Below are 21,915 nucleotides of genomic sequence, written 5' to 3' on the forward strand. Positions count from 1 at the left end.
GCGCCTCTCTGTACAGTGACTGTCCTGGGCGCTGCGGGTGACAGAGGGATGAGCCAGATGTCACTGCCCAGAGCTTCTCCTCCGCCCAGGCAGCACCACGATAGGAGGAAGAACGAGGCGGCTTTGCCAGGCAGGATGACCCTGATTAATGGAGAATGGCCACATGTAGGGCTGTGTTCAGAAGGCCCCTGGGCCACACCAGGGTCTAGGTTTCCCACTGTAAGCGGGGCAATAACCATGCAACCTCATGAAGTGTGTGCAGACTTAAAGCAATGATACATCTAAAGCATACAGGATGCTGCCTGGCCCAGGCTGGGACTCAGCGAAGAGCAGAGCTGAATCCAATCAGCTGGGTTGTTCCGTCTTGGAACGGACCGTTCTTGGAACCATGGCTATACGTGCCAGGTGCCTCTGCAGGCAGTGACCCTCTGCTGAAAGGCTCTGGGTGCCCCTTCTGGGCCCAGGACTGCAGGTCCTACCAAGGGTGGGAGGCCAGATGTGAACTCTTGGAGGGGTCACGGAGGCCTGGCCACACCCAGCAGGTGGGCCAAGGCGGTGGGTGGGTCCCTTCTCCCCCAGCCACCTCCCTGGAGAAAGGAAACAACTGCCTAAGCATCCCTCATGCCTCCGTCAAAGGAACTAAACTCGCAAGTCTGATGGGTCACCTGTCTCCCGTGGTTCCCGCTGCTCTAGAACATTCTCCCTTCTTTCTCAGCCGCAAGGCCTCCTGCTCTCTGCTCACTCAAGGAACCCGACAGAGGTCCTGCTGCCAGCTGCTAAGGACTCCTGCTCTATCCCGCCTCTGCACAAGCTGTTCCTTCTGCACACCTTTCCCTCTTCTTTACCCTTCCTCTGGGCAGCCATTTCTTCCTCTCTGCTGCTTCCGTTCTCCCCATTTGAGCTCTCACTCCTGTGGCTTGCCACTGCCGGACACCAGCCTCTAGTTCCCCCGGGACTGTGAACTCTGATGAGGGCAGAAACTCTGCACCGGCCTAAGTGGATGCCCCAAGACTCCAAACATACAGACCAGACAGCACCAGCCTGGAGAGGGGATTTGGTCTTTTGGGGTGGGACCCACGTGTCTACATTTTGAACAAGCTCCTTGACTCTGATGACCCCTGACCCAAGGGCTAGCAAGTGCCTGGCACAGCCCTGAGAAGGTGCTCAGTGTTTGCTAAGCGACTGCCTGATTTTTGCTAGGAAACCAAGGCCACTGGGCTGACTTAGGTGCCAGTTTCCCCAGGTGGACACCCAGACAGGAGTATAACTCAAGTCCTCTAAGAGGTTCAAACTAGTTGCTGCAGCTCCTGCTGAAGGATCAATCGGGGCCGCGCCCCTACCTCTGGGGGTATGCTGTCCTCCGAGTCGGAGCTGTCCTCGTAGACGCCGCCCCCGCCCGCCTCCAGGTTCATCTGCAGCAGCTGGTCGATGGTGGCGTCCACAGCGCCGCTGTTGGCGCGCAACACGCACTCGATGATGTCGTAGTCCATGTTGGGGAACATGGTCGTGAAGTCGTCCATGGCCTGGTTGAACTCGAGGCGGCGCACCTGGCGGGCTGGCCGGCTGTTGTTGAGCTCCTGTGAGGCGGCCGCGCCGGCCCCGGCCCCGCGAGCGCCGGCCGCGCCCCCGCCGCCACTGCTCCGGCGGAACAGGCTGGTCATCTTGCCGAGTCGCTGGGGGAGAATGTTTCCCGCCGGCGCCGAGCCCCTTCCCCCGGGTCCCTGCGCCGTGGCTGCTCGGAAGCTCAGGCCCGCGCCGGGCGGGGTCCCCGGGTCAGAAGACTGGGGCGCGGCATCCGTAGGGGGCTGGCGGCTGGGTCATCCACAGCCGGGGAGCATCCTGGGGCTGGCTCCAAGGACCATCCCACCTGAAACGGAGGGACACAGAGTCAGCGGGAACGCAACCCACTCCAGCTCGGGGTGGTAAACAAGGAGGTTAGGGCGATTCCCCACCCCAGGGCCACGCCCTCGGGAAAACTGCTTCTTTCTGCTTTCTCTCCACCCTATGGTAGCTACACAGCTATACGTCTTTCCTAATTAACAAGGGCTTACATCCTACAGATTTCCCTGCCAGTTAACTCATGACACCACTATGAGGTGGGTGCTTGGATCCCCCTTATGCAGATGGGAAAGCTGAGGCACAGACCTGAGAAAGTGGAGGAGGTGGGGATTTGAAGCCAGGACTGTGGCCCCAAGGGGCTTCCCTGGTGGCTCAGATGGTAAAGAATCTGCCTGCAATGCCAGCGATGGGGGTTCAATCCCTGGATTGGGAAGATCCCCTAGAGACGGGAATGGCAACCCACTCCAGTATCCTTGTCTGGAGAATGCCATGGACCGAGGAGCCTGGCGGACTACAGTCCACGGGGTCACAGGGAGTCGGACACGACTGAGCGACTCACACGTTCACTTTTACTTCTTTCTGTGGCCCTCGGCCGCTGGCCTCAACCATTACACACACTGCCCAGCACTCTCGGGGACGTGACTAGGGCCTGTGGCTTCTGCACACCTGCTGTGGTCTCCAGCCCCATCCAGTCTCTACTTGCCTCACCTCCCACCCTCAGCGCCCCACCATCCTGCCTCCCATTTTGCGCAGACCTCCGCGAAACCTGCGGCAGAACACTCTGCAGCCCACTCAGAACCAGGGTCACATTTCTGTTAGTGCCATCAACTGAGTGTTCAACGTGTCTAAAACTATCATGTTCTGACTTTTCTCAGGCTTATCCCAGGATGTACAGTAATTTTGCTAATTGTAGAAAAGTGCCAGCTTTATTTTAAGGGACTGTTGCATCAAAGGATATTCCTAAGACTTCTCTAATGTTAGGTCATGATCCTAACAGCTAATAGATAAACGCCAGTGTGAGCAAAACAATGCAAGGTTCTTCCTTGCCATGATCTCGACAGTTAACCGATGATGGAAAGAAAACAAGACCAGAGCATGTGGAAGGGGCAGTGGAAGTACCCTCCCTCACCCCAAGGTCAGAAGACCCATCCCTTCCTCTGGCTCCTTCTGTCCCTTTAGGTCAGTCCTCTCAGAGGTAAAATGGGACTTCATACGGCCCCCCTAGCCCTTCCAGTGCCACTGTGCTGAGATTTTTATGTCCTTCAGATCTCCACCTCCTCCGAGGGATGTGGAAATTGTCTGGGTCTCCTGTTCTGGGACTTGCTGGGTGGGTGTCTGCCTAGTCCCAGGGAGGCGGGCTGTATTCAAATCTAGAAGCACATGGGCCCCAGGCAGCCTCCAGACTCTATGTTACAGAACTATCATCGCTTCCTACCCGCAGAGAAAACCAGTTAACACTCTATATCTGGGCTTCCCCGATAGCTCAGCGGTAAAGAATGTGGGTTCAATCCCTGGGTTGGGAAGATCCCCTGGAGGAGGGCATGGCAACCCACTCCAGTGTTTTTGCCTGGAAAATTCCATGGACAGAGGAGCCAGGTGGGCTACAGCCCATGGACTGCAAAGAGTTGGACACAACTGAAGCCACTGAGAACAGCACATACCTACATCTAGATACTTTTCTTCTATGCATATACTACCATATGCATGAATTCATTTTACTCAAATGTGATCAAACCATAAATTCTACTATGCAACTTGTTTTTTTCCACTTAATAATTGATTGTAGCCATCTTCTTATGTCAGAACACAGAGATCTACTTCATGATTTTTAATGCCTGGGTAGGATTCTGATGACTGGGCTAAGTATGATTTATTATCCAGCCTCCTCCACCCCATCTCTTGCCTAGATGAGCGAGTCACAGCTCAGAGAGGCCAAAGCCATGTCACAAGGAAGTGCAGAGGAGTGACCTCAAATGGCCAGTCCAAGAAATCTGTTAGAGAATGAACACAGGAAAGAATGCCTCCCACGGCCAGCTCCAGACACCCCAGTGCCCGCAGCCACGCCTCCCATGACCTCTGACACACCAGAAGGTCAGGGGACACTGCCAAAATATCCTCCAAAGTCGGGCTCCACCCTGGTGGCTGTCTTTGTCCTGGGTTCTGGAAATGTGCCCTGAGGCCTCCAACTAGGACATGAGGGCCAGGAGGCCCCAGAAGCCAGTGCCCTGGGGGCCCGGGTGGCAGACCAGGACTGCCAGTCTGCTGTCATCACACATGGGGTCAGTGCCTGGTGCTAAGGCCTCTGGAGCAAAGCCACCTTCAGCCTCTCCCTCGAGTAATCTGCAAGATAGATTGAGGGACCAGTTTTCACATTGCCAAATGGCAGTACCTTGGAGAAAGAGGCTGGGACCTAGCCCTCTTGACAGGTCCCTTGGCCTCTGGGCCTCAGTGTCAGGAAGCCTCCATGAGGCATTCTCGCCCTCCTACCATTTACGCAAGTGCCTCAGCCCCAGGCTGCACCCCTCCTCTCTGCCACTCTAGCTGCAGGACCTCGTCCATGCACCCTCTCCTCTCTGTGTCCAGGACCTCATCTATACAAATGGGGCTTCAATGAGAATTAACAGGATAATCCCGAGCACGCTGCCTGGAACGTGGTTAGCTGCGTCACTGTCGTTGCTACTGCCCCAGAAGGCTGGCGCAGAGCCAGGGGTGGTTGGCATCCTAGCCAAGTGATCCCAGAGCTGATGGGGTAGGGGCTTCTAGGGGAGCCTTCTCCTGCATCTGGGTATCAACCCCCAGAATTCTGTCAGCCCTCAGGAAGGCAATCCCGATCCTCACAGCTGGAGACCCCACAGCCCCAGCGCCCACTTCCATTTACCCCCGGTGCAAAGCCTTGAAAAAGAGCATTTCTGCGTGTCTGCCCTGACATGTAAACAAGCTGACAACTCTAAGCCAGCCCCATAGGCTGCTCCACATTACAGATGAAGAGATGAGACCTAAGACCAGAGGAGGTGCCCAAGACACAGTGAGAGGGGTGGCAAAGCCTCAACTTCTCCATCAAAGGGTGTTTCCGTGGATGAGGAGAAGGTGGCTCCAAAACAGTAATGGAAAACAGGGAAACAGGATGCGATGTGCAGAAATGCCATTTTCACAGGACTCTGCAAGGACCCACGGACTCCCCAGACCAGGATGCCTTTAATTAACACAGGCGAGGATGTGAGAGCTCCCGCTTCTCAGGGCACCACCACCGGCCCCCCACCCCTCACTGAGCTCAAATGCAGAAGATAAGGTCAGGACTGAGGCTTGGCCAGCGTGGCTGGCAGCAAGGAGGACTGTCCTCGGGTCAGGGTCATCCATGCCAGGCTGCCGTCTGCAACCAGCACAGCTGAAATGAAAAGCCACTTAAAACACATGGAAAAATTAAGGCAGGAGACAGGGTCACGCGCGCATGCCAGTGCTTTCACATGTAATCTTTCTTTTACAACTCCAGAGACAGATGTTATCATCCCCATCTCATAGCTATGGAAACCAATTCAGAGAAGTCAGGTAACTTGCACAAAGTCACACAGCCAGCATGTAAACAGGCCAAAATTAGGCACCCACTTCCTAAGAGCCCAAAACGCCAAGTCAGGCTTGCAAGTCCAGGAGCCCCGGAGCCTCAGAAAGGCTCAGGAGACTGGGCCCAGCCAGGCTGCCGTTTCACAGAGGAAAGGGGATCCAGACAGCTCTGGAGTGGGTGGTGGGTGGGCAGGGAGGGGGTCTGTTGGCTCCACCCCAGAACCAGCTCCGTGACCTTGAGGAAATCACTCCTCCACCTCTCTGAATCCTGGCTACAGGGCACTGGCAGGGAAACAGAGGGAAATAACCTCTGACTGCTGAAAAAGGAAGTGAGTCAAACCTGCTGAGCCCGTTAGACACCTTGGAGGCCAGCTCAAAAGCTCGCCTGAACTCACAGCTTGTGAGCAACCTGGGGACTGGGAGAAGAACCCCACACCTGTCCTCCCCCAGGCCCTGGGGAGCCAGGCCATCCAGCCTCCCCAGAGAGGAACCCCAAGGCCTGGCAGGGGCGGCAGGCAGCCAAGCTTCCCTCCAAGCGTGTGCAGACAGCCAAGGCCTGAGTCACTCCAGGCCTGGCCCAGGGAGGTGGGCCAGCTGCCCGAGTCATTCTCCTGACTTCACCCAAGGTCATCCCAGCGAGTCTCCTGCAGGGCCAGGTAGGGCCCACGTCGGGGAGGGGAGAGTCCAGGAGCCAGAATCCTGGTCCCACTTCTGCCTGGTCCTGGAAAGGCTGTGTGACTTCAAGAAATCACTTCACTTCTCTAAACCTCAGCTTCCTCGTGTGTCAAAGTTGAGATCACACACACCTACGTGGAAGGGGTGTTGTGATAGAACTTACATGGGTAACTGAAGACAGGGAGCACCTGACGAGACAGGATGCTGTGACCTCCGGCCCTGGTCGTGGCCCTTTTCCAGAGTTCCACTTACACCTTGAGTGATCTTATCTAGTCCCACATCATTAAATACTATCTACATGCCAAACTGGAAAAGTCCTTGATGCTGGGAAAGACTGAGGGCAGAAGGAGAAGAGGGCGTCAGAGGATGAGAGGGCCGGATGGCATCACCAATGCAATGGACATGAACTTGGGCAAACTCCGAGAGATGGTGGGAGACAGGGAGGCCTGGCCTGCTGCGGTGCCCAGGGTCGCAGAGAGTCCGACACGACTGAGCAACTGAATAACAACATGCCGAATGTTGCCTCCCAAATTTCTCTTGCCGTGAAGTCTCCCAGGAACACACCCTTCAACCCCACACCTGCATGGCCGACCTGCTGCCTCCACACGAATGTCCAACAGCATCTCCTACATAACTTATCAGGTGCACAGTAAAGACAGGAAGGAAAGAAGTTGGGAGCGCAGCAACTGTGGGTTCTCGTCCCGTCTTCCTCCCCCAGCTCATCGCAGTGGTGGGGACGGGGTGCTTTCTTCATTTCCAAAGCCCGTTCTCTTCCACGTGTGCAGGATTGCCCCACCTCACGGACGAAGCGACCGAGGCCAGGGCAGCCCCAAGACGCAGTTCAGGTACCTGCGCCCCTACCACTTGGCCTGAGGGCCTCCTCCCTGGCACACCAGGCAGATGGCAGGCTGGTCTTCTTTCCAAGCCAACGATGGCTCCAGAGGGCAGGAGACTGACTCCCCTCCAAGACCTGAATTGAAATTCTACTGCCTCCTGGGAGGGCCAGGACTCAATCCCAAAAGGCAGTGGTTGGCACAGGAGGTGCAGGGCTGGGACGCCAGAGGCCCCTGTGGCGAGCACTGTTCTGCATCACCCCCCACCCCCCACCCCCCCACCGAGGGGTCATTCTGTCATTCTGGAGCGACTACCTGAGGCCGGCCATGTCCCTGCACACCCCCAGCTCTCTTCTCTGAAAACCCCCAGGGCCGAGGGACAGGCCAGATCTTGTGATCTGTCTGAGCTGCTGTGATCGCAGCCGTCAGAGGGACGCACTGTCCCTTCTTGCCTAATAAGATCTGGGCCCAGCCCAACGGCCCCGCAGTGCCAGGCCACTAGGTGGTGTCCGAGGGCTCGGGCCACAGCTGCTCCCAGGAAAGGAGACACGGAGCGGCTTCTCCCCAGGGACCAGAGGATCGGCTCCACCCCGACTCCCTCATGATTAAACGGGACGGGAGAGCCCCCACTGCCCCAGAGGTCTCAGAATATAAGACGGGGAGGGTTTCAGGCCAATTTATTCTCGAGGTGGGAAACATAAGGCACACATGCCACTCACTTCTACCTGGCATCCGAGGCAGACATCACTAATCCATCGAGGCACTGCCCTCTGCAACCCACTCGGCCTCAGAAGCCTGTTCATCCTGGCGCTCTGGACAAGCCCCCACCAAGTGATGAGAACTGGCACGCAAGGTACACCCTGCTTGCCAGCCATTCCATTTCCTGTATGAGAAGACCAGGCCCAGGCTTAGTTTGTCTCATTAGGAATCCAGGCTGCAAAGGCCAGCAGGGCCGGAATGAGGTCATATGATCCCTGGGATGCTTGTGTAACCGTGGCTAAGTCCTGGGGAAACCTCAAGTGGGTGACGGCTGCGTTCATGAAAGACCGCTGGGCCCAGGGCATCTGTGTCCCCTTAAAATTGTCACCTCGGACGTGGCGGGGGCAGGGTGCAGGGAAGTCTGCCCAAGCTTCTTGGTTTCTGAGCTGGAGAGGCCCCAAAGCGGGAGAAAGGAAAGGGGGGACAAGAGACAGAGAGAGGCTGTCAGGGGCTGTGTGTGTGAGTGTCCGAGTGTGTATGTGTGTGTGAGTGCCCGGCGCGGGGGGTGGGGAGGTGGCAGCCCTAACAGAGTCTCCTTGTCCTCCGGCCCCGTACAGGCTTGTTTTCTTCCCAAGCTATTAATGTCATCGCAGCTTCAAAAGCCGGGTGACCTTTAAATGCCGAGCCTCCTGCTCCCGCCCAAGGCGCGGAAACAGCTTAATGGAAACTCAAATGGCCCCAGCTGCTGGGCCCACAACAAAGCCAGCCTCTTTCCCGAGGCGCACGGAGCTGCTGGGGAGCCACACCTGTGCCCACTCCCGGGGGAGGGGGTGTCAGGAAAGGGCAGGGGGGACCCTCAGCACAGCCATCGGGAAACGGAGGCCAGGCTAGACCTGAGCGGAAGAGGTCGGGGAAGAAGGGGAGAGACAGACTCAGTTCTGCCACGCCTGGCTGTGTGACCTCAGGTTAGCCACTTACCTCTTTGGGCCATCCCCCACCATTCAGTCCAATCTAAGCCTGGGGTATAAAAAAAAAAATCTGCCTCCCCCCAAAAATATCTTTTAAAAATCTATAGGAGGGGCTTCCCTGGTGGTCCAGTGGTTAAGAGTCTGCCTTGAAATGCAGGGGACACTGGTTCCATCCCTGGTCTGGGAAGATCCTACATTGCACCTAAAGCCTGGGCTCCGAAACCAAGGAAGTCATAAGAAGCCTGAGTACCACCGTGAGGAGCAGCCGGACGGCTGCAACTAGAGAAAGCCCGTGCGCAGCAGCGAAGACCTAGAACAGCCAAAAATAACTAACCAAATAAATAAAACTTTAAAGAAATCTCTGCAAGAAAAAAAAAATGAGGGTGAGATGTTTCAAAGGACTTAAATAAAATCCCTCCCCTATGAAAGGATTGGCCCCAGAGCCTCAGTTCTAAGGACACCGTTGTTCATGTTTGTTTCAGAGGCCCAAAGACTGGGCTTGGCCACTGTCAAAGGGCCAAGAAGTCAACTCTGCCTTCCAGTTGAAAAGATTCAAGACGAAGCCCCCCCGGGGCACAAGTGACATGTCATTTGCTTGGGTCATCTTAGTAGAATGATGGTAGTAATAGCAATGATAACATAGCACTTACCACTTGCTTCTTTATGCACCAACCACTATTCCAAGGGTCTTATGCAAGCTAATGACTTTTCATCCCCTCTACAGCCCTGAAAGGTACATGTTACCAATGCTATTTCTACTTTATAGAGAGAAAAGTGAGGCACAGAGGAGTCGAGGAACTTGCTTAAGGTCACACAGCCGAGTGGCCAAAATGATGTGTGAACCCAGGAGATCTGACTCCAGATCTGACAGTCTCACACCATCAGGCCTGACCGCCCTCTGCATTCCCAGAGCTGTGCACAGGGCCAGGGCCCCCCCAGCCCCATCACCCCCCGGCAAAAACTCAGCAAGTATGAACTGAGTGGAGTCCTCATGGGGCAGAATTGCCCCTGGCGCTCCTGTCCAGGGGAGAAGGGAAGAGGAAGGAGTCTGCAGGCAAAGCTTACCAGACGAGAGAGAACCACGGCAATTTCCTTACATAAACCTTTTTCCCACTCCGCCAAGGTTGTCCGTTGCCTGGGCAACCAAATGCTTTCCATCTCCACCTGAACTGGCCAGGACTATTTCCCTAACAGTCCCTCTCTCCATCAACAAACGCCATCAGCTCAGCCAAGACACTAGAGGAGATCCGCCCTCAGTGGACAGACGGGAGGCTGCTCCCCAGGGCCCCGCCCAGGGGTTGCAGTCTCGGGGAGCCCCTCTGGGCTGGCAGGATTGTGTCTGTGCCTGGGACCAACTGCAGCAGCTCAAGCTGGGAGAAAGGGGCACTGGCAGCCAGCTCAGGTGTAAGGCGGTGAGGCTGGGCCGGCCCGGGGCCAGCTCCTCGGGAAAGAGCTCCCCTTCAGGCAGGAGGAGGCCCCTCCGTAGGCTGGGCCTGCAAGGGCTGGGGCTGAGCCCCGAGGCCTGGGCGGGAACGAGAGATGCCTCTGGGCCTCTGGGATCACTGGCCCCTGGGTCAGTGATGCCACACAATTCAGGATCTACACGTGCCAAGGAGCCAAGATCGGGGAGGGGCGCTGAGAGCAGCAGAGGGCCCTCTTCCCCACACTAACACACACTTCGCATCCCTCCCCCACTGATCCATGAATTCCATTTCTATGGGATTCGCATAACATATTTAATGGAACACCATAAGGCTTCCCTCATAGCTCAGTCGGTAAAGAATCTGCCTGCAGTGCAGGAGACCGGGGTTTGATTCCTGGGTCAGGAAGATCCCCTGGAGCAGGAAATGGCAAGCCACTCCAGAATTCTTGCCTGGAGAATTCCCCTGGACAGAGGAGCCCAGCAGGCTGCAGCCCATGGAATTGTGAGAGTCGGATACAGCTTATCGATTAAACTCCCCCCCACCACCACCATACAATGGTAAACAAAAATGAGGTATCTCTGTGCCCAAGACCTACTGCTTAGGGAAACAAGGCGGGGCACAGAACAGAAAGTGTATTTCTCTGTCCTCTAGTGCCTTATGGTATGTGTATGTCTATACATGGGCTCCCCAGGTGGCACAAGTGGTAAAGAAAGCGTTACTTGCTTAGTCATGTCTGACTCTTTGTGACCCAAGGACTGTAGCCCACCAGGCTCCTTTGTCCATGGGATTCTCCAGGCAAGAATACTGCAGTGGGGTCCCATTTCCTTTTCCAGGGGATCTTCCTAACTTAGGAATAGAACTCAGGTCTCCTGCATTGCAGGCAGACTCTTTACCATCCGAGCCAGCCCGCCTGCAATGCAGGAGACCCAGGTTTGATCCCTTGCCTGGAGAATCCCATGGACAGAGGAGCCTAGCAGGCTATAGTGTCACAAAGAGTCTGACACGACTGAAGTGACTTAGCACACACGCATGTCTGTCATATGGAGAGGGTGAGGGAGTGGGCTCCAAAAGAAATTCTTTTTTTTTTTTTTTATGAAACTTTTAGTATTTTATTCATTTTCATAGTTTTACAGTATTAGTAAAAATAATGACCATTATAAATAAGTATAGAATGGAAGTTGATGAAAAAATAATCCCAAGTCTTTCTTGACTCCCACCCTCCCACCAAAAAACTAGCTAGTATATGGCAAATATCCTTTTCACATATTATCTTTAGGCATATGTTCACTCTGTAGTGGTGGATGGTTTAGTTGCTAATTCGTGTCTGACTCTTGTGATCCCACGGACTGTAGCCTGCCAGGCTCCTCCGTCCATGGTGTTTTCCAGGCAAGATTATTGGAGTGGGTTGCCATTTTCTTCTCCATCCAAAAGAAATTCTTAAGAAATCGATAATGTGGGTTTTCACTGGGGAGAATTAGGTCACGAGAGACAGGTCAAGGAAACTTTTCTCTGTAAATCCTTTTGCATCTTTCAAATTTTTATTCATGCTCATTGATTTAAAAATAAAATAGGCAGAGGGCTTCCCTGGTGCCTCTGTGTTGAAGAGTCAGCCTGCCGACGCGGGGACCACAAGTTTGATCCCTGGTCTGTCCAGGAGGATCCCACATCCATGGGACAACTAGGCGCAGGCTTCGTAACTACTGAGCCAGTGCTCTAAAGCCCCAGAGCTGCAACTACCGAGCCCATGCACCGCAATTACTAAAGCCTGTTTGCCTAGACCCCGCACTCCGCAACGAGAGAAGCCACTGCAAGGAGAAGCCAACGCATTGCAACCAGAGAGTCGCCCCACTCGCCACAACTAGAGAAAGCCTGCACGCAGAAATGAAGACCCAGCACAGCCATAAATAATAGATAAGTAAAATAAGAAATAATATCAAAGTGATGGCACTGCGGTGATATTGTCTGTTCCTTTTTCATATACACATTGTCTACAATGGACGTGACTTTTTAATAATAGCTACAGTAAATATCTGTGAATACTTACTGCTGCCACTTTCTAAGCACGTGGCATGCATGATCTTATCAAAGTCTCACAGTAAAGCAATTATTATCCTCATTGTACAGATAAGCTGAGACTGTGTGTGCTGTGCTAAGTCGTCTCAGTCATGTCTGACTCTGCAACCCCATGAACTGCAGCCCATGAGGCTCCTCTGTCCATGGGATTCTGCAGGCAAGAGTAATGGAGGGGGTGGCCATGCCCTCCTCCAGGGGATCTTCCTGACCCAGGGATCAAATTGCCATCTTTTACATCTCCTGTACCGGCAGGCAGGGTCTTTACCACTAATGCTACCTGGGAAGCCCAAATGAAGACCAGGAGAGTTTAAATAACTTATGTGGCGTCAGAGTCAGTGACAGAGCCAAAATGTGAATCCAAACCACCTGTCCCCAGAGTCCATGCGCTTCGGAACCCCCGCCTTACACTGTTCTCGGATTCTAAAAAACTAAGCCAAACAAACACTGAATGATGATAGGGAAAACATCTTAAGGAAAAAGCAAACCACAGAGCCTCCAGGGTTTCAAAACTTTTGTAATCCTCCACATCCCAACCCAGTCTTTCCTGCCTGGACTCTCTGGGCAAGCCCCTCCAAGTCCTGCCTTGGTGGGAACCAGGCTGCTCCCACTCGCTCCCCTGAGCCCCGCTTCCAGGTACAGGCACCGCCCACCTCCTGGTGGAGCTGCGGGGAGCAAAACGTTTCCCTCCAGGGGCAAGGTGATGGCTGCTGCTGCAGTCACTTCAGAGGTCAGACCGCAGTGTGGGCCCCCTTCCCGGGGGCAGCGCAGGGTCGGGCCTAGCCAGGAAGCTCCTCGTAGAGGGAAAACCACACGCTGGGTTTTACTGACGCTGAGTCTGGGTAAGACCACAGGGGTTCAGGGTAAGCTTCACTCGGGGCCAAGCCCGGCTTCCACCCTGGTCCCCGCTGCCTGGGTGAGCGGCACTGCTCTGAGCGTGTGTCTTTGCGTGTGGACTGGGGACACCTGTACCCCCTGATCCTGTGGGACATCACGCACCCTCAGTCTCGGGGTACATAAGAGGGTCTGTTTCCAGAGCCTGGCCTAGGAGTCAGACCCGGGGTCGCGATCCTGAATCCAGTCCTGATTGTGGGGACAAGGGGAGCATGCAGCAGAAGGCAGTACTCAGAGTTGGGGTGCTCCGGGAGCCCTGTGTGGAGCCTCCAGCTGCTGCTGGGGGCAGGGTGGGTCTGACGGGGCCTGGCCCCCGCAGAGGGCCTGGGCCGGGCAGCGGGGGCCCTTCTCAGAAGTGCGCCTCCGGCAGCCAAGGAATGCAGACCCAGGGCAGGGGAGCAGAGGCCTGGGGAGGGCCCGGCTTCAAAAGAGCCGGCGGCAGCTGCAGGGGGAGGGCCATGGCCCCCTCGGCGGGCGGTGGACACCGTCAGAAATTCCAGCGGCTGGGCGGCAGATGGGATTGTTTAGAGCCATTACCAGGCTAGCTCCTCTCCCAGCCATGGGCGGCCCCCTCCCCTCACTCCCACCCCCCTCAGCGGGGCGCCCAGAGGCCAGCTGCCGGCCGTCCCTGACCCACGCTGCTCCATGCCACATACCCGCGGGCCCGCACATGCCCTCCAGAGATGCCAGGATTAGGAAGGCAGGAAGAAAGGCCGTGTTCTCCCTGCCAGACAGGGTGTACGTGTGTGTATTGCCCAAGGTCTGAGCTCAGCGGCCACAGAGCTGGGATCTGTGTGTGTGTTGACGGGGGCGGTGTATGTGTGTGCTGACGGTGTGTGTGTGTGTGTCTCTGTCTGTCTGTGTGTGTGTGTGTCCATGTTCTCCCTGCCAGATGGGGTGTGTGTGTGTGTGTGTGTGTGTGTGTGTGTGTGTGTATGTGTTGCCCAGGTCCAAGCTCAGTGGCCACAGAGCTGGGATCTGTGTGTGTGTGTGTTGACGGGTGTGTGTGTGTGTGTGTGTGTTTCCCAAGGTCTGAGCTCAGTGGCCACAGAGCTGTGATCTGAACCCAGATCGTGGCCTCCTGGGTCAGCACTCTCTCCCTGTGTGTGTGTGTGCACCCAGCACACCAACACACAGCTCACACACCTGAGTGTGCCGCACACACCAGCTCCGGCAAAGCATTCACTGCTGAGAGGATGCCACAAATGTAGGGCCACACTCCTTTAGATTTCCCCGAACTTCCCCCGCAGCCCCGGCACGCCACCCACTCCCCTCTTCGCCCAACTCGGAAGCTGTGTTTTTCCAGCCACGCTGTCCTACACACACGCTAACAGGCCCTGAGCACACGCACCCTCAGCCTTCCCACGGCCCCACGCTGCAAATCCCTCCCTTCCCCAGGCTGACAGCGGGGCCAGATGAGGCCCTCCTCTCTTCCCCAACCATGCCCAGCAAGGTTTGCACAGCCTCAGGTGCACCGATGATTAGGGGAGAGGTCGGGCTGACCTGCTCTGCAGCCAATCTGGCCAGAATAGAACAGGGAAGTGGCACGCCCTGACTGAGGCAGCGGCTTCCTGGTTCCCTGCAGGACCGGCTCCTGGAAGGGAGTCCAGGCATGGACCTCAGCCTGCTGGGGCTGGGAGTTCTGGTCCTCGCACAGGCAGGGGCAGGGGTCACAGAACCAGCCTTCTTTGCCTCAGAGGGCCTCAGTCTCCAGCTCCAGAAAATGGAGAGAAGCAGTCCCTATTCAGTCTGACCTCACCCATTACTGAAACTTCCCAGAGATGCAAGGACGTGAGTGGGAGTAGGGGGCGGGAGAGGGGTGCCAGAGAAAGGCATCCCTATGCTAGGTACCACTATGATGGCTGCTCTGCAGAAGTGGGTGGCTGCATCCTGGGGACCCTGGGGCTGGAAGGACCTGTCCCCTTTCTGAAGCTGCAGAATTAGAACGCCTGTCCTCAGAGGAAATCCCCAGCAGAAGCCCATTCTATGAAGACATTAGGCAGAGGCCTGCCCTGCCTCCCTCCCCCAGCAATTAGTAATGAGGGAACCTGCCATTTACCGAGTGCTGGGCTGGGTTTCCGTGCCTCATGCTAATCCTCACAGTAATCTAGTCCTGCAGATCATTATCTTCTACCATGATCAGAGCCAGTTTGCAGACAGGGACAAGGAGGAGCGTGTGACCTAAAGGCTGTCCAGGGCCGTACCACATCCAGATGGCATGGCCTTCCAGGAGAGAGAGCGTGAGCCTGTCACATCTTCTGACACACCAGTGACTTGCTACCAGCTTTCAAGCCTGGGTTTACCCAGAGCCGTGTGCATCTCCACCTGCTCCCTGCACTGCTGCTGACCTGCTCACACGGCTCTGGGCAGCACAAAGGTACTTCTCTACCAGTCTAAGAAGCAAATGCTCTTTGCTTTAGAGCAACGCAGCTCAGAGGATGGCCGAGACCACCTTCACCAGAGTCTTCCGAGCGGTTTGTGAAAACACCTATTCTCCACCTCACTGTTAAATCAGAATTTCTGGGGAGACAGCCTGGGAATCTGCATATTCACAGGATCCCCAGATCATTCTAATGACCAGGAGAGTGTGAAGACCACTCCCTTACAGTTTGGAGCCCTGGATTCTGATCTCAGCTCCATCAGGAACCAGCCAAGTGACCTTGCTTTCAGATTCCCGTCTGAAAAATGGGCATGGGTCTCCAAGATCCCTTTCATTCTTGGCATCCTCCGTGTCTGCCCTGAGTCTCCAGATGGTCCTGAGTTTCATGGACTGTTGAGCTGAGTTTCATGGACTGTTCAGTCCCTGGAGCCACCAATGTACACTGTGGGAACACATTAAAAAGAATTCCTGCCTGGCTGATTTAGGGAGATCTGCAAAAATACCTTACTTATCTCTGGCTCCAAGCCCTAAACAAATGGCTTTTGGATTACCCAGTGCCACCTCCCTACTCCCCTGAATATCCATTTTCTTCATTCCAGCCTGAGTCAACCAGGATTCTGTAAACATTAGGTCCGCACACCTGGGCTCGATCAACAGTCATCAAACAAAGGCTCTGCCGAATCACCCCACAAGCCCAAACTCGCAGCCGCTCTGTCCTTCCTGAGGAGCTGAGAGCCGGAGACGCGTGGACCCTTTCTCCCAGCAGAGGATGGGTGTGAGGGCTGGGTGGGAGAGAGGGCGTAGCCAGAATGGCCCCAGCCTACAGGTGGGTTGCGAGTCAGCCAGACTTTAAGGGTGCGAGGCGACAGTGGGGCAAGTCCAGCAATCGCTGGGACCTTTCAAAAGCAGCTGGACATCCCCTAGTCCCATGGCTCCTCGATGCGCGCTGTGGAAACACCACGAGTTGTTCAGCCAGTGCTCAGGCACTGCTGGCCGGTGGCAGGCATGACTGCGTCAGCCTTCGAGGTTTCTGAATCCTTGACCGAGGAGCCATGGGGCTTATCAGAGCTGCAGCCCACAGACACGGGATGATTTCAGACTCAAGCGACCTCTGTGTAGGGGAAACCTGTGTGCATGTGCAAACCAGAGAGAAAAGATTGACAGGAAAGGGCAAGAGTGAAAAGCCGGCTTCCCCAGTGGGAAACATCTGTGAACTGTAGCCCATGACTGCCGATCCCAGCCCTTAAAAATAGATCATTCTCTCACTCTGAATATGCTGACTGCCCCCAAACGACGGTGCTTTCCATGTGCATGGCACTTGGGGGTCTCCAGGGCTGGGGGAGCCCTCTCCATTCGGCCAGGCTCTAGGCTGGGCCTGTGCCTGAGAGCGGGGGCTCACCTGGCACGGTGCTGGGCACTCCACCTCCACCACATCCTCACCACAACCCTACCAGGTAGGAGGCGTTATCCTGCGGACAACCTGCCTGAGCCCCACAGCCAGGAAGTGGCGGGGTCAGGATGCTACCCCACAGCCCAGGTTCCCAAGTGCTCACCACACGGTCACCCCACTTGTAATGGGGAACCTTGCATGGGGCAAAGGGGGAAACGGGCTCCAGAAGGGCTAGGAACGTGGCGTCACCCCAGAGCAAGAGAGAAGCGCTATGTGCACTGGCTGGGAGCGGGGAGAAAGAAAACAAGCGGGGGCCCCGCAGCTCCGAGCTGAGTGGGCATGGCCTGCCTGCCACAGGTGCCCCCGCCCGCAGGCGTCGAGGGCCGGCGGGGACCCTACCCTGCTCCGGCTCCCACACCCAGCAGGACCCCCCTGTCTGGCTCTGGGCTCTTCAAGTTGGGTTTCCATCCCAACCACCCTGGGCAGCGTGAGTGAGTCAGGCCCGGGAGGAGGAAGTGGCCACGCTCAAAATCATTAACATGCAGGGCTGAGCTCTGGGCCTTTGTTCTTGAGCAAGGACTGTAGCATTTCACTTTCAGGAAGGAGTGGGGAGGGTGGGGCAGGCTCAGAATTGCACAACCAGAAGCACAGGCTCAGACACACAGAGGTCCCACGTGGAAAGTCTGCTGAGACGGCCCCGGACCCTGTGGAAAAATACAAGCCGACCCACAGCCCTCAGACACGGCAGGTCCACACAGAGAGCACAGGCTCACTCATTCCTCGGCTTTTTCAATCAGAGAGGCCTTCCAGCAGGGATGAAAGTGTTAGTCGCTCAGTCATGTCTAACTCTCTGCGGCCCCATGGACTGCAGCCTGCCAGGCTCCTCCATCCATGGGATCCTCCAGGCAATACTGGAGTGGGTTGATATGCCCTCCTCCAGGGGATCTTCCCAACCCAGGGATTGAATCCTGGTCTCCTGCATTGCAGGCAGGTTCTTTACCATCTGAGCCACCAGGGGTACATCGGGGCTTCTAAGGCCAGGAGGATGCAGACAGGCAGCAGAGGGGGAGGTGGGGATCTCGGGCCTCTGATCCCAGCACAGCAGGAACCCCAGGTCGGAGGGGGACAATGCCCCCCACATCCGGCTTGGAGGGGCAGCCCCAGCTCGGGGAGACCACCTCCCTATACGCCCCTCTTCCAAAACACACCATCCCTTCTCCAACCACGCGAGTATCTCCCAGAATCCAGGAAAGCACAGCAAACAGCCCTCCAGGGCGCCCTCCACCGTGAATATCCAGGTAAATGTTTCGAGGTGTCAGCTCTTCCCTGCAAGTCACATCTCCGCCACCAGCAGAGTGGGAAAGGCGGCGAAGCGAATCAATTAACTCTAGGACAGGGAGGACGAAGGCTGGGGAGGAGAGAGGAAGAGAGGAAAGTTAATCAACAGGGAGAAATCTGACTTTAAAAAGGTTAACACGACACAAGGAACTCCCCAGTGGTCCAGTGGTTAGGATGCTGTGCTTTCACTGCTGAGGGCATGGGTTCAATCCCTGGCTGGGGAACCAAGGTCCCTCAAGCTGAGTGGCCCCCCCCCCCCAAAATGTAATACAAATAAGAATAAAATGGCTTTCACTGAGCCTTCGTGTCCCTGGAAAAGTACCATTCATCCCTAGATCCTGAGGAACAGACCCCTTCTCCCCTCCCCACCTTGCAGGGGTCAGTCAGAGGCTAAGGGTTTACCCTGCGCCCCTCCTGCACCTCATTAGAACTTAACCTCCAGGCCCTCAAGGAAATTGGTAGAAATGAGACCCTTGTCCTTTGTCAATTAGAAAGAAAACAGCCCTCTGGGGAGATGGCCCTCCTCTTGGGGGGCCCTCTCGTGCTCTTAGACAACCCGTTCCCTTGGGGGTGGCAGCGAGAAGTGGAAAGGAGCCAGCTTGTTTAGGGAAGCCGCCTGCTCCCTGACGTCTGGCAGGGGCAGGCCACCCACCAGGTCCGGCTCACCCCCCTCAAAGCCCAGTCTGTTTGGAAAGGGCTTTCGGGGACAGGAAGCAATAAACAGAGTCAAGCGGCCAAGATGCAGGGGCTGATTATGCAGTTTATGGATTTTCCAGGCCTCTTTGTACTCTCCCCCCAGCTGCCTGGGGCTCTGCAGAAAAAGGTGCTGGCAAAAGGCAGGCTGGCCTCGGCTGGGTCTTGCCAAGTGTGTGAGGGGACTGCATGCCTTGAGGCCCCGCAGGCTCCCCCTTGGAGCCCCAAAGAGAAACCCCGCCCACCCCATGTTACCAGAGCCTGGACACACATACGCAACTCACTTCCACGCAGCTCACTTCTCTGCCCAGTTCTAAGTTACTTCCTCACTTCAGAGGAGGCTGACTCCTGGAATTCCCAGAGGGGAGGATGTGCCTGGCCAGGCTGCAGCTTGAGCAGGGCAGGTGGGTGGCCCTCCTTCACCAAGCAGCTTGCAGCTCAGCTATTTTAGCTTCCTCGAGTGTAGAGCAACTGAGGAAAAGCCAAGACTGATGGGGAAGGTGATTTGGGGTTGCACGGCCTTCCCAGTGCCAAGGTCAGCTTGCATCTCCCATCTGGTGAGATGGTTACCTGTGTGTGCAAAGCTGTGAGTGCAGAGGGCTTGTGGGAATTGTCTCTCGATACCCAGGAACTGAACACGACACAAGGTGCCTTGGAAAAATGGAGAGGCAGGCAGCACAGACCTCCAGGCCAGATGACATGAAAAAGCCAAGCGGCAGGGCCAGGTGTCCCCTGCAGCATTTTTATCCAAGTGTCAGAGTGCATGCTTGTTATTTGAAATGCACAGCAAGTTGGAGGCCACCAAGTGGATACACACCCAGCACTAAGAAGCAGTTGTCTAAGAAGTAGGGTTGCACGAGGGGTTTGCTGACTACTTCATGCATCTCTGCATCCTTTGAATTTGCTTTTTTTTTTTTAACAAACATGCATTGTTTTTATAGTTAAAAATTAAGAATTTTTTTTTGTTTCATTTTTTAAAAAACCACTCATTTATTTCCTTTCAGCGGTGCTGGGTCTTCACTGCTGCACTCGGGCCTTCTCCAGCTGCAGCAAGCAGGGGCTACTCTCGAGATGCAGTGCCTGGGTTTCTCACAGCGGTGGCGTCTCGTACCACAGAGAATGGGCTCTAGGGCCATGGCCTCAGTAGCTGTGGCTCATGGGCATGTGGGATCTTCCTGGGCCAGGGGTTGAACCCATGTCCCCTGCACTGGCAGGTAGACTCTCGAGCACTGGACCGCCAGGGAAGTCCCCCAAATTAAGAATTTTTTTTAAAAGATACGTTGCAACATAGAACGTGCAGCTGCTGCAGAAAATGGTTTGGTAGCTCCTCGAAAAGTTAAACCCAGAATTATCATATGATCCAGCTGTTCTGCTCCCAGGTATTCTCCCCGAAGAACCAAAAGCAGAGATTCAGGTATCTGAACGCCAGTGTTGATAGCAACAGCATTCACAACAGCCCAAAGGCAGAAACAAGCCGGGTGTCCATCACCAGATGAATGGATGAACGAAATATAGACTATACATACGGAACCATGGAACTCAGCCACAAAAAAGGCATGAAATTCTGATACATGCTATAACATGGATGGACCCTGAAAACATAATATAAGCCAGACACAAAAGGACAAACGCTATATGACTCCACTTTATGAGGTACCTAGAACAGGCAGATTCCTGGAGACAGAAACCAGAAGAGTTTCCCAGGAGCTGAGGAAACAGGAGAATGGAGAGATACTGTTTAATGGGCACAGAGTTTCTGATGGGATGATGATCAAGTTCTAGAAATGGACAATGGTGAGGACTACACAATATTGTCTGAATACTGAATGCCACTGAACTGCCACTTAAAGATAGTTAAAATGGTAAATTTTATGTTATGTGCATTTTACTGCAATGACAATAAATAAAGATGCAAATCAGGCAGGACGAGGCACTGGGTTGCAGAAGAGACTGCGAGTCACCAGGCAGAAGGGGGCACTCCTCGGGCTGTGCAGAGAGAGGGCTATCAGCCCAGGAAATCCTGCCTACACAGAGGGGCTCTGTCCCCATCTGCACGGCGTGGGCCAGGGGACAATGACAGCCCTGTTGATGGGGACTGTTCACATGGTCTCCAGAATCACACATGCCACAGGGCTGGGGGTGGTGGAGAGGTGGCCATGCAGGGATGTTCCGTGGCACATTTGGAACAGTCAAGTTATGATACACTGCTGCTGCTGCTGCTGCTGCTAAGTCGCTTCAGTCGTGTCCGACTCTGCAACCCCGTAGACGGCAGCCCACCAAGTGCCCCCGTCCCTGGGATTCTCCAGGCAAGAATACTGGAGTGGGTTGCCATTTCCTTCTTCAATGCATGAAAGTGAAAAGTGAAAGTGAAGTCGCTCAGTCGTGTCCGACTCTCAGCGCACACTAGGCGGTAGGAAACTGGGGGCAAAGTGGGGATAAGGGGACCAGATCAGCTGGTTAAGACCTTGATGCAGCTTCAGTCCTCACTCAAAAAATATACCCATATATAAAACTCCAGAGAGATGGTGAAAGACAGGGAAGCCTGGCACGCTGCAGTCCATGGGGTCACAGAGTCGGACACAACTTAGCAACCGAACAGCAACTAAACAAGAAATTAAAAGCTGTTCCTCATCCCCACCTTCTGAAGAAAGACAAAGATCCCTCTTACTTGAGCTGTTCAGAACAGGAAATAAGATCAAAACTGCCCGCGTGGGCTGCCACCTCCACCCTGCCCCCTGCCACCGGTGGCTCACAGGAGCGCTCTCTACCAGCTGCCGGGCGTCCACCCACACCGAGTTCTTTCTTCCCAAAAGGGAGGGGCAGCGGGGAGCACGGGCAGCCGCGGTGGGAAACCAGGGTCTGTGGCCTCTGACCACTGAATCCAGACTCAGGTGCCTGGTTCCTGAGGTCTCAGCCGCCCTTACTTCCAGGTGTACAAGGACATACAGAAGTCACATGTGGGGCACATTTATGGTCAATGGCAGCTCTGCCTCACTTGAGATAAGACTATTTAACCAGCAGACTTTGCTATAAAAAGATACCGCCTCCAGGGCCTTCCTGAAATGTGTCCTGTGTGCATACGTTCGCAGAGACGAAAGGGGAGCCAGAGGTTCTGAAACACCTTGGCCTGGCCGCTTACAGCCTTCTCAGACAC

General features: G+C 55.2%; 1 protein-coding gene across 5 annotated transcripts in view; it reads right to left on the reverse strand.

Moving 5' to 3' along the window:
* The window catches only part of CUEDC1 (CUE domain containing 1), a 90,882-nt gene that overhangs the window by 19,964 nt on the left and 49,003 nt on the right, over positions 1-21,915 (reverse strand). For 4 of the 5 annotated variants that reach the window (XM_024980278.2, XM_024980277.2, NM_001099064.1 and 1 more), the window contains 1 exon segment: positions 1,341-1,867. In XM_024980278.2, coding sequence (XP_024836046.1) covers positions 1,341-1,661 — 321 coding nt within the window. In that variant the 5' untranslated portion in view covers positions 1,662-1,867. 5 annotated transcript variants of the gene reach the window in all.

Source organism: Bos taurus, chromosome 19, assembly GCF_002263795.3.
Source record: "Bos taurus isolate L1 Dominette 01449 registration number 42190680 breed Hereford chromosome 19, ARS-UCD2.0, whole genome shotgun sequence".
In the NCBI taxonomy this organism is placed as follows: Eukaryota; Metazoa; Chordata; class Mammalia; order Artiodactyla; family Bovidae; genus Bos; species Bos taurus.